This window comes from Stegostoma tigrinum, chromosome 42 (assembly GCF_030684315.1).
Source record: "Stegostoma tigrinum isolate sSteTig4 chromosome 42, sSteTig4.hap1, whole genome shotgun sequence".
Taxonomy (NCBI): domain Eukaryota; kingdom Metazoa; phylum Chordata; class Chondrichthyes; order Orectolobiformes; family Stegostomatidae; genus Stegostoma; species Stegostoma tigrinum.
In genome coordinates this window covers 2,816,692-2,828,940 of record NC_081395.1, presented here as the reverse complement: position 1 = coordinate 2,828,940, position 12,249 = coordinate 2,816,692, and the positions used below count along the sequence as shown (strand labels likewise).

The window sequence follows — 12,249 nt, the reverse complement described above, 5'->3', positions numbered from 1 at the left end:
TGTACCAATCAAACAGTCCCAAGGCCTTTATAGTTTGTGGTGAGTTAGCACATATTGCATAAGGCAACTGTAACTTTAACCAAAATGGGTGTCAGCTCCCGGCTCCCCAAAGATTGCCCACCTACAAAAGGCATCAGGCAGGAGACTGATGGAATACTCCCCACTTGCCTGGATGTACATAACTCCAACAAAACTTGAGAAGTGTGACAGGGCAATGCAGCCTGCCTGGCTGACACACCCTCCACCAGCAACACTCAGTAGCAGCATCGTACCATTTACAAAATGCACTGCAGAAATGCACCAAGGCTCCTTCAACAACACCTTCCAAACCCATGGCCTCCACCATCTAGGAGAAGGGCAGCAGATACATGACATTACCTGCAAGTTTCCCTCAAAGCCATACACCATCATTACTGGGAAATATATCGCCATCCCTGCGGTATCACTGGGCCGAAGCCCTGGAACTCCCTTCCTAATAACACTGTGGGTGTACAAACACCACGTGGGCTACAGCAGTTCAAAAAGGCAATGCTTTCTCAAGTACAATTAGGGATGAGCAATAAACAGTGACCCAGCATGGAATACCCACATCCTACAAATGAATAAAACCAAAGAACTGAATAAAGAATGGTGCCACTTAATATTTCTATTCAGGGTGATCAAGATTACACTATGGGATATTACTCCAGAACAGGGCAGGGGATTTAATTAAGTGTTGAAATGGACATATCCATGATGCCCACATCCAAACTGTACTTTGTATCATTATGTTTTAGACCCAGAATACGTTTCTAAATTTTTACTGTTTCATTTGAATTCAAAGCAGCCACTTACCAGTTCTCAATCAATACAGCACGGTCACAGAGTGGAGATAGAAGGTCCTTGCCCCACTGTCATCGGCAACTTTCCCTGCAAACAATGTGGCAAGTAAGTGTACCTGACATAAGCCTTACGACAGAAAGAGAAACACAATACATACAGAGAGAGAAAGACAGAAAAACACAGAAAAAGAGCAATAGAAATATGGGAAGATTAAGGATATGAACAGAGACAGGAAGAGCGCCACAAGCAAGAGGATGGACAGGAGCAAATATCAGATACAGAAAAAGACAAGAGACAGAGAGATAGTGACAGGGGCAGGGAGAGAGGCACAACCAGGATGGGACAAACAGACACAGTCAGATGGACAGAAACTTTCACTACATAAAAACCAAGAGACTACCACTAAACTAAACACAACTGTGCACAGTCACAGATTACAGTGGTACCTTTACTTTTCTATTGATTGTATTTTTTCATTATTTCTCCCTTCCTCAACCCTAAAATAATCTAGGATGTTTTATAAAATCAAGAGTCGAAATGCCCACATGAAGATCCACAGGCAACAGGATGACTGGCAGCACCGGTCTCAGGATGCCCTTTACTCTTCAGTCACCTACACAGGGGCAACACTGGGCAAACTGACGACCACTCCTCCTGCCTACCCCAGCTGGGAGAACAGGGAGATCCAGGAGCAGCTAGAGGCTATGTCAGAGGCTATGACCTGTACAAGTCTACCCCCACTGTATCACCAGGATGTGAAACTGAACCTTGCCAAAGAAAAGTGCCAAAATATTTTTATATAACAAACTCAAAGAAATACAATTCTTTGTAATGCACTAACTGTGAAGATTTCAACCCCGTCTAGGTCTTAAACACTTATGTGTACAGACTCAGGCCAAGACTTTCGTTTAGCATCAACAGAAACTAAGCCCCTTTTAGCAAATCTGCACTTACAGAACGGGGCTAATGATTTTCTTCATTATTTTCTCATTGATGCGCAACATTGATATTTTTATTCATGTAGCATACATAAATATGTATTTTTAGTTAATTCTGCAAATCCCCCCTTCCTGCTGCCACATCCCCCCCAACCCCCAACCACATTTTGAAACTGTTGCTGGGATTTAGAGACTAGTTTCAATAGCACATCATTCAAGCGCCTTGTTTGTCAAAGCAATGGCCCAAAACTTGCACTTAAAAGTCCCTTTCATATGGTAAAAGCATCCCCCAGACATCTCGGGGAATGTAATCCAAAAGCTTCTGTTCAACTTTGGTTCATGTCAGGCAATGAAGGAAGAAAGGGATTTGAATCCTAATGCCTTGCTCAGCACCAACATAAACTCGTGCCACTTGGGAGCTCGGCGGGGGTGGGGGGGTATCCTACAAGAGATTTTCACCAGGGGACTGAGGACAGCTTTGTCTCTCCAAACTGAGCCTCCTTTCTAATATATCCTCACCCTCTCATGTACAGTCTTGCTGCCCCGAACATCAATCCAAGGCTCTTAACCACAAGTTCCCCCGCAACAGGGACACAGTTTCCTCCTGACGGTGCTCTGCCAGATGAGCTCTCAATCAGAAAAAGGGTTGGCCATTCAGAGAACGTAGCAAGCCGACCTCCTCCTGCACACTGGTTTGGGAGCCAATGGCATAGTCGAGGTGTGTCTGATGACCCAACATTCACAGGCTGAAATGACAGCAAAGTGATGGCTCATACAAATAAACTTCCAAGAAAGGTCAGTCGTCCAAGGATGATATAATAAATTTCCTCCCTATTAAACTGTGAACAAGGTTGTCTTTATTATAAAAATTAGTTTATATTCCTAACTGTATTTGATCTTATTTGTCAGAATCACTGAATCTCTACAGTGCAGGTAGAGGCCATTCGGCACACGCAGTGTAAACCGACACTCTGAACAGCAGCCCACCCAGACCTCTGCAATTACCATGGGTGATCTTGCTAGCCTGTGCATTCTCTGGACACTACAGAGCAATTGAGCACGGCCAAACCACTTGCACAAAGGGTGGTGTATATATAGAATCAGCTGCCAGAGAAGTCGTAGAGGCAAGTACAATTACAAAGCTATTTGGATAAGTACATGAACATAAAAGGTTTAGAGGGATATGGGCCAAATGCAGGCAAATGGGGGTAGTTTTTTTTTTCCTTTTCTCCTTTATTCATTAATACGATGAGGACGTTGCTGGCTAGGCAGCATTTATTGTCCATCCCTAATTGCCCAGAAGGTAGTTCAGAGTCAACCACATTGCTGTGGGTCTGGAGTCACATGTAGGCCAGACCAGGTAAAGGTAGCAGTGTCCTTCCCTAAAAGACATTAGTGAACGAGATGGGTTTTTCCCGACAATCAACAATGGATTCATGGTCATCATTAGATTCTTAATTCCAGATATATTTTATTGAATTCAAATTGCACCATCTGCCATAGCGGGGTTTGAGCCTGGGTCCCTGGAATGTTATCCAGGGTCTCTGGATGAACAGTCCAGTGATAATATCATTAGGCCATTGCCTCCCATATTGGAGGAAAGTTGGGCTGAAGGATCTGTTTCCATGCTGTACGACTTTATCTTTGGACTTGTGGAGGAAACTAAAGCGCCTGGCAGAAATCCACGCAGACATGGGGAAAATACGCAAACTCCACAACACACAGTTATCCAAGGATGGAAGTGATTCCAGCTCCCTGGCACTGGGCGGGAACTGTGCTAACCACTGTGTCACCCAGGGGTTAATTTATGAATATTAAAAAATACAAAATTGCACTGCAATGCTGTAGAAGATATAATGTTAACTGCCAGGTAAAAAAATTTGATTTTAAAATAATGAAGAGATTCTAGAAAAAGCAGCTGTCTGCATTTCCCAGAGTTTCAAAGGATGCTGGCAACCTCCCAGGCATATTAACATTCTTACAGGGCTGGCACAGTTGACATAGATGTTTCTCCTAGTTGGTTAGTCTAAAACTAGGGTTCATAATCTCAGAATGAAGGACAGGCCAATTTAGAGTGATAATTGGAAGAGTTTCTTCAGAGGGTGCTGAATCTTTGGAATTTACATCAGAGGACCACTGAGTAGGTCCATGACAAAAATTGGTACGGATATGGAGATTGTGCAGGAGAGTGGCACTGAGATAGATAGTCAGCCGTGATCTAACTGAATTGTGCAGCATACTTGATGGGCTGAATTGCCCACTCTTGTTCCTATGATGCCCATCAAAACTCCATTACCACAAACTCAGATATACCAGTGGAAAAGACCAGTTAACTTACAGCAGAGAAAGCAGCAGAGATTCAATGATGGTGTTGAAAACCTCGAAGGCTTTAGACAGAGGAAGTTAAGGGAAAGCATTGCTGATGCCTGAACTGTCAGTAACCAGAGGGCACACATTTAAGGAGAGTGGTGCCAGCAATGACCATCTCAAACAATACAATCATTGTTGCTTGATATTCAATGGCATCAGCAGGACTGGATTCCCCATTATCTACATCGTGGGAGTCATTACTGACCAGGAACTGAAATGGAATAGCCTCCATAAGTATTGTGACTACAAAAGTCAGTCAGAAGCACAGAATTTGGCAGCGAATAAGTCACTTTCTGACTCCCCAAAGCCTGTCCACCATCTGTAAAGCATAAGTCAGGAGTGTGAAGGAATATGCCCAACTTGCCTGGACTAGGACACCTCCAACAACACTCAAGATGCTCAACATCATCCAGGACAGACAAGCTCCTCTTTACTGACAGCCCATCCACCAACTTCAGCATTCATTCTCATCACCACTGGCACAAAGTGGCAAATTGTGCCACCTACAAGATGCAATGCTGCAATTCCCCAAGATTTCTCCATCGGCACATTCCAAACCCAGAACTACTACTAACTAGGTCAAAGGCAGCAGATATATGGGAGCACCACCACCTACACATTTCTCTTCAAGCCACACACCAATGGACTTGGAAAAATATCAGCATTGATGGGGTTAACAGCCTGGAACCATCTTCTTAACAACAGTTCATGAATGCAGTTCACCACTGCCTTCTCAAAACCAAAGCAACATGCACAGACCCAGCTAATTACGGTCACATCCTATGAAAAAGGGACCCGGGCTCAAACCCCACTATGGCAGATGGTGCAATTTGAATTCAATAAAAAAAGCTGATGAAATGAACCGCCCAATCCAATAACAGGTTTCAAAAGGGAATCGGGGAAGTACTTTATGATGCAAAAAATTACGAAGTGGGTCTAATTGGTTGTTCTTGAAAACAGCTGGTGCAGCCTCAAACAGGTTGAAAGGCCTCTCCAGTGTTATTCAATCAATGTGAATGAGATTGACTTCTACTAATCTGAAATCACAGAACACTAGACAGACAAGTCTCAATGCTAAAGGTAAAACCCAGAAGAGCTGTGGATGCTGTAAATCAAGAACAAAAACAAAGATGCTGGAAAAGCTGAAGCAGGTCTGGCAGCATCCGTGAAGGAGAAAACAGAGTTAACATTTTGGGTCCAGTGACCCTTCCTCAGAACTGATGGTGGCTGGGAAAACATCAGTTATGATCAGAGATAATGGGAATTGCAGATGCTGCAGAATTCCAAGATAATAAAATGTGAGGCTGGATGAACACAGCAGGCCAAGCAGCATCTCAGGAGCACAAAAGCTGACGTTTCGGGCCTAGCTCTCTGATGAAGGGTCTAGTCCCGAAACGTCAGCTTTTGTGTTCCTGAGATGCTGCTTGGCCTGCTGTGTTCATCCAGCCTCACATTTTATTATCAGTTATCATCAGTTTTGTTTCTCAATGCTAAGGTAACCATCTAGGCTGTGGACCCTGGGATCCCACTGGAATCAAGGCCAAGCTTGATGGAACTTCATTTGGTAAAGGCACTTGGAAATAGACAGGCAAATGAAGCATTGAGGTACAAAGCAGCCATGAATTAACTAGGTGGAAGTAGCTTCAGAGAGTTCATACTACTGAAATGGTATGATAGGATCAGGGTTAGGATTAGGGTTAATGAGGTCAGCTTGCTGGTGGTATTTTCTTCAATTGTGTAATTGTCAAAACTTTGCAAAACATCCAATACGTGGTTCTCTCCACGGTACACATCAATTCATTCTTCATAGATTCCCCAAAAACAGAGCTCCTTCTATCCACAGGAAGAAAAGGGGTAAGCAATGGCCTGGTGGTATTATCACAAGATGATCAATCCAGAAGCTGAGCAAATGTTCTAGGGACCCAGGCTTGAATCCCACCCCAGCACATGGAATTTAAATTCGACATTTAGGGATAAAGTAAGTCTGGATTTAAGAGTCTACTGATCACCATGCAGTCATTGTTGATCATCAGGAAAACCCATCTGTTTCACTAATGTCCTTCAGGGAAGGAAATCTACCATCTTTACCCAGTCTGGCCTACATGTGACTCCAGACCTTCAGCAATATGGGTGACTCTCAACTGCCCTCTGAAATGGCCTAGCAAGCTACTGAGTTGTACAAATCACCACAAAGTCTCATAGAAATGGAACTGTACAGGCCACCTAGCACTGTCCTAGGCACTGGAAAAGACAATGGCAGAAACAGCCTTGTCAACTCTGCAAAGTCCTCCTCACTAACATCTGGGGGTTAGTGCTAAAATTGGGAGAGCTGTCTCACAGACTAGTCAAGCAACAGCCTGACAGTCATACTCACAGAATCATGCCTTACAGACACTGTCCCAGACACCATCATCACCAGCCCTGTATATGTCCGGTCCCACCGGCAGGACAGACCCAGCAGAGGGGGGTGACACAGTGACATACAGTCAGGAGGGAGTTGCTCTAGGAGTCCTCAGTATTAACTCTGGCCCCGTTGTCTCATGGCTTCAGGTTAAACATGGGCAAGGAAACCTCCTGCCGATTACCACATACCGTCCTCCCTCAGCTGATCAATCCGTACTCCTCGATGTTGAGCAACACTTGGAGGGAGCACTGAGGATGGCAAGGGCACAAAGTGTGTTCTGGGTGGGGGATTTCAATATCCACCACCAAGAGTGGCTCAGCAGCAGTAATACTGTCCAAGCTGGTCAGGTCCTACGGGACGTAGCTGCTAGAGTGGGTCTGCAGCAGGTGGTGAGGGAACTAATAAGAGGGAAAAACATACATAAACTCATCCTTACCAATCTGCTGGCTGCAGATGCATCTGTCCATGACAGTATCAGTAAGAGTGACCATCGCACAGTCCTTACGCAGACAAAGTCCCACCTTTACATTGAGAATACCCTCCATCATGTTGTGTGGCACTTTCACCATGCTGATTGGAATAAACTTTGCACAGATCAGGACTGGACACCCATGAGGTGCTATGGGCTATCGACAGCAGAACTGTACTCCAGCACAATCTGCAACCTCATGGCCCGGCATATCCCCCACTCAACCATTACCATCAAGCCAGGGGATCAGCCCCGATTCAATGGAGAGTGCAGGAGGGTGTGCTAGGAGCAGCACCAGGCATACCTGAAGATGAGGTATCAACCTGGTGACACCACTAAACAGGACTACCTGCATGTGAAACACTGAAAGCAGCAAGTGATAAACAGTGCTAAGCGACCCACAACCAACGGATCAGATCTAAGCTCTGCAGTCCTGCCACATCCAGGGGTGAATGCTTGTGGACAATTGAACAACTCACTGGAGGAAGAAGCTCTACAAATATCCCCGTCCTCAACAACCGAAGAGCCCAGCACATCAGTGCAAAGAGATAAGGCTGAAGCTTTCAGTGATCTTCAGCCAGAAGTGCCGAGTGGATGATCCACCTCAGTCTCCTCCAGTTGTCCTCAGTATCGCAGATGCCAGTCTTCAGCCAATTCAATTCACTCCACATGATATCAAGAAACGGTTGGAGACACTGGATACAGCAAAGGCTACGGGCCCTGACAACATTCCAGCAATGTGACTGGAGACTTGCTCCAGAACTTGTACATTAGGTGGGTTATAGGGGGTGGGTGCTCTGAGGGTCTGTGTGGACTTGTTGAGCCGAAGGGCCTGTTTCCACACTGCAGGGATTCTATTCAATGAGAACTTGTCACTCCCTGAGCCAAACTGTTCCAGTACAGTTACAACACTGGTATCTACCCGACAATGTGCAAAATTGCTCAAGTATGTCCTGTACACAAAAAGCAGGAGAAATCCAGCTCGGCTAATTCCTACCCCATCAGTCTACTCTTGATCGTCAGTAAAGTGATGGAAGGTGTCAGTAACAGTGCTATCAAGCAGCAGCTACTCAGCGACGCCCAATTTGGGTCGCACCAGGGCCACTTAGCTACTGACCTCATTACAGCTTCGGTTCAAACATTGACAAAAGAGTTTAATTCAAGAGGTGAGGTGAGACTAACAGCCCTTGATATCAAGGTTGCATTCGGCTGAGTGTGGCTTCAAGGAGCCCTAGGAAACCTAGGTATCAGGGGGCAAACGGTCCGCTGGTTGAAGGTATATCTGACTCATGGGAAGATGGCTGTGGTTGTGGGAGGTCAGTCATCTCAGCTCCAGGGCATCTCTGCAGGAGTTTCTCAGGGCAGTGTCCTTGGCTCAACTATCTTCAGTGCCTTCATTAATGACCTTCCCTCTAGCATAAGATCAGAAGTGGGATGTTCGCTGATGACCACATAATGTAGAGCACCATTCGTGACCCGTCAGATACTGAAGAAGTCCATGTTTGAATGCCACAAGAACTGGATAATATCCAGGCTTGGGCTGACCAGTGGCAAATGGCATTCATGCCACACAAATGCCAGGCTATGACCATCACCAAAAAGAGACAATCTAACCACCATCCCTTGACATTCAATGCTGTTACCATCACTAAAGGCCCACTATCAACATCCTGGGGTTATCATTGACCAGAAACTCAACTGGACTCAAACACAGTGGCTACAAGAGCAGGCCAGAGGCGGGGAATACTGCAGCGAGTAACTCACCTCCTGAGTCCTCAAAGCCTGTCCACCATCCACAAGGCACAAGACAGGAGTGTGAGGGAACGGTCCCCACTTGCCCCTGGATGAGTGCAGCCCCAATAACGCTCAAGAAGCTCGACACCATCCAGAACAATGCAGTCAACATGACTAACACTATATCCACAAACATCCATCCCCTCCACCACAGACGCTCAGTAGCAGCAGTGTGTACTATCTGCAAGATGCACTGCAGAAATTCACCAAAGACCCTCAGGCAGCACTTTTCAAACCCACAATCAACAAGGGTATCAGACATATGAGAACAGCACCACCTCCAAGTTCCCCTCCAAGCCACTCATCATCCTGACTTGGAAATATATTGCCGTTCCTTTACTGTTGCTGGATCAAAATCCTGGAATTCCCTCCCTAATAGCATTGTAGGTCAACCCACAGCAGGAAGACTGCAGTGCTTCAAGAGGGCAGTTCACCACCACCTTCTCAAGAGCAACTAGGGATGGACAAGTAGTACTGGCCCAGCTAGCGACACCCACATCCCACAAATGAATAGAAAAAAAATACGGCTGCAAACCACAGGTTCATTGGATTTCAGGAGTCCACTTGCGCTTGCCACTCAAAAAGATCATGGCTGATCTGTTATGCTATCCAACACTGCCTTGAATAAATTTTAATACCCAGTCTCTACTACTTTCTGGGGAAAACAACTACATACTCGAAAGACACTTGGAGAAAGAAAATTCTTCACATCTTGGCTTCAAAAGAGAAACTTCATTCTTAATAAAAACCGAAAGAACTATGCTGGTGATGCTGTAAACCAGTAACAAAAACAAAGCTCAGCAGGTCTGGCAGCAGTGAAGGAGAAAACAGAGTAAACGTTTCGAGCCCAGTGACCTTTCCTAAGAACTGATGGTGGCCGGGAAAATGCCAGTTTATATGCAGAAAATAGGAAGGGGGTGGGTTAGGGAATAAACGATAGGACAGAGCCCAAAGAGAGGGACAGTTGGACAGACAAAAGAGTTGATAACGATCCAGCTGGGAGGGCGAATAGCTGTTAATGGGGACTGCTAGTGACTAACAGCAGTTGGTCTGTCATGGCAGGCTATGTGGTAACAAGGCCTGGTGTGTGAGGTAAGGAGTTAGGACATGGGAGAGGTTAGGCCCAAAAATGATTGGGCTCGATATAGAGTCCATAGGATTACAGGATTCCCAGATGGGAGATGAAGTGTTGTTCTTCCAGCATGTGTTGAGTTTCACTGGACCACTGCAGCAAGCCAGAGTCAGAGATGTTGACCAGGGAACAGGGTGGTGTGTTAAAATGGCAGGCAACAGGTAGCTCAGGGTCTCTTTTGCGAGCTAGATGTAGATACTCTATGATGCTGTCACCAAGTCTATGCTTCATTTCCCCAACGTAGAGGAGACCACATTATGTGCAGCGAATGTAGTAGACTAGATTCTGGAAAGTGCAGGTGAAGTGTTGCTTCACCTGGAAACTATGTTTGGGCCCTTGGATACTGGGGAGGGAGGAGGTAAACAGGCAGGTGTTGTACCTTCATCGGTTAGAGGAATGTGTCATAGGGCTGTGGTGGGGTGTTGGGGGTGAAGGAAGTGTGGACCAGGGTGTTCCCAGAGCCATGGACCCTGCAGAAGGTGGCAAGGGAGGGGAGGGGAATAGATGTCTGTTGGTGGCATCACACTGGAGGTGGTGGAAATGGTGTCTGATGATCTTCTGAACGTGGATGCTTGTGGGATGGCAGAAGCGGAACCCTATCGCTGTTATGGGAAGGAAGAGAAGGTGAAGGCAGAAGCACAGATGGGACAGAGCCGGTTGATGGCCCTGTCAACAATGGTGCTGGGAACTCCTTGGTTGAGGAAGAAGGTGGACATTTCAGAGGCTCCCTTGTCAAAGTTGGCCTCATCTGAAATTCTCAAGCTGCGCTCCCTAGATTTATTCCCTCCCTCTGCAAACATCTTCTGCATATTTCATCCTCTCAAGATCTTCTATGTTTCAATGAGATCACATCTCATTCTTCTAATTTCCAGTGGATACAGAGCTGGTCAGTTTAACTTGTCCTCATAAGATAGTCCCTTCATCAATTGTTTTAAGTGAAATTAAAACAAAGTGCTGGACCAATTCAGCAAGCCTTGTAGCATCTGTGAAGAGAGTTAGTGTTTTGAGCCCAAAATGGGGTGGCACAATGGCTCAGTGGTTAGCACTGCTGCCTCATCAAACCTGGGTCCCTGGTGCTCTTTCATCCCTCGGGCAACTACATATGTGCAATTTGCATGTTCTCCCCATGTCAGCACAGATTTCTTCCTGGTACTCCGGTTGCCTCCCGCAGACCAAAAATGTGCAGGTTAGGTGGATTGGCCATGGGAAAAGCAGGGTTACAGAGTTGGTGGAGGAGGGGGTAAGTCTGGGTGGAATGCTGTTAGGAGGGTTGGTATTGATGCAATGGGCCGAATGGCTTGCTTCTGCACCATAGGGATTCTATGATTGAACATTGCGAAGAATCACGTTGAATTCGAAACTTTACTCTCTCTCCACAGATACCGTCAGACTGACTGAGCTTCTTCATCAGTTTCTCTTTGTTTCAGCTTTCCAGCATCTGCAATATTTACTTCTAAATTAGCTGAGTGAACCTTCTCTGAACTGCTTCTGAAGCACTTTTTTTTATTTCAAGTTCAGGGATCAGACTGCACACCCTACTCCAGATGTGGTGTCAACAATGGTCTATAAAAATGTGCAGAAATTTCCCAACTTTTATATTCTATTCCCTTTGCAATAACTGACAACATTCCATCTATTTTCCTAATCATTTGATGTACATGCTTACTAATGTTTTGAGATTCTTGTATCAGATCTTTCTGTATCGTGGAATTTTGCAACCGCTTGCCATTGAAAAACTGCTTTGTTTTCTTCCTGTTAAAGTGAGCAAATTCACATTTATTCCGAGTACATACTCCTACAACAGCTCAAACTGATATCACAATAATAGCTCTTAAGACTGACCTATGTCAATGATTAAATGATGTCAACATAAACCAGTAGGTTAAGAAAGTGTGGGTCAAAGAGTCAGCGTTCAATAATTGGGGAAAGACGCAGGATCCACCCAATGTTGACACAAACCTCCAACATCACATTGGGTGGGCAAGTCCTGAGGTTAGTCTGGAAGAGGTAACAAGCAGTTGAGTCTGACAGCATGCAGGGACATCAACTAAGATAGTGCATGAAGGGGTCACCAAATCGGATGACATTGTTGAAATTATCCTTGGTCTTGAAAGTCTGCCTAAGATGGTGACACCACTCCATAACATCATGGGTGTGAGAAACTGAAGTGAGAATCAGGAAACCCATTAATACAGGAATTGTGAAATGCATCATGCCTTCAACTACGACAATAAAAAGCTTATATCAAATCACAGACACTCGAGGCTCAAGGCATTGAGAATTTTCAACATGTAGAAAGCCCTGAGGAGATCATTGATTT

At 45.4% G+C, this 12,249-nt stretch overlaps 1 protein-coding gene across 1 annotated transcript in view; it reads left to right on the top strand.

Annotated features, from left to right (window-relative positions):
• Window positions 1-2,595, top strand: part of LOC125449300 (transcriptional-regulating factor 1-like) — a 53,231-nt gene extending 50,636 nt beyond the window's left edge. Inside the window, exons 14-15 of the mRNA XM_048524988.2 lie at window positions 824-927; window positions 1,334-2,595. Coding sequence (XP_048380945.2) covers window positions 824-927; window positions 1,334-1,625 — 396 coding nt within the window. The 3' untranslated portion in view covers window positions 1,626-2,595. The remainder of the gene's footprint in view (window positions 1-823; window positions 928-1,333) is intronic.
• Window positions 2,596-12,249: the final 9,654 nt, after the last annotated feature.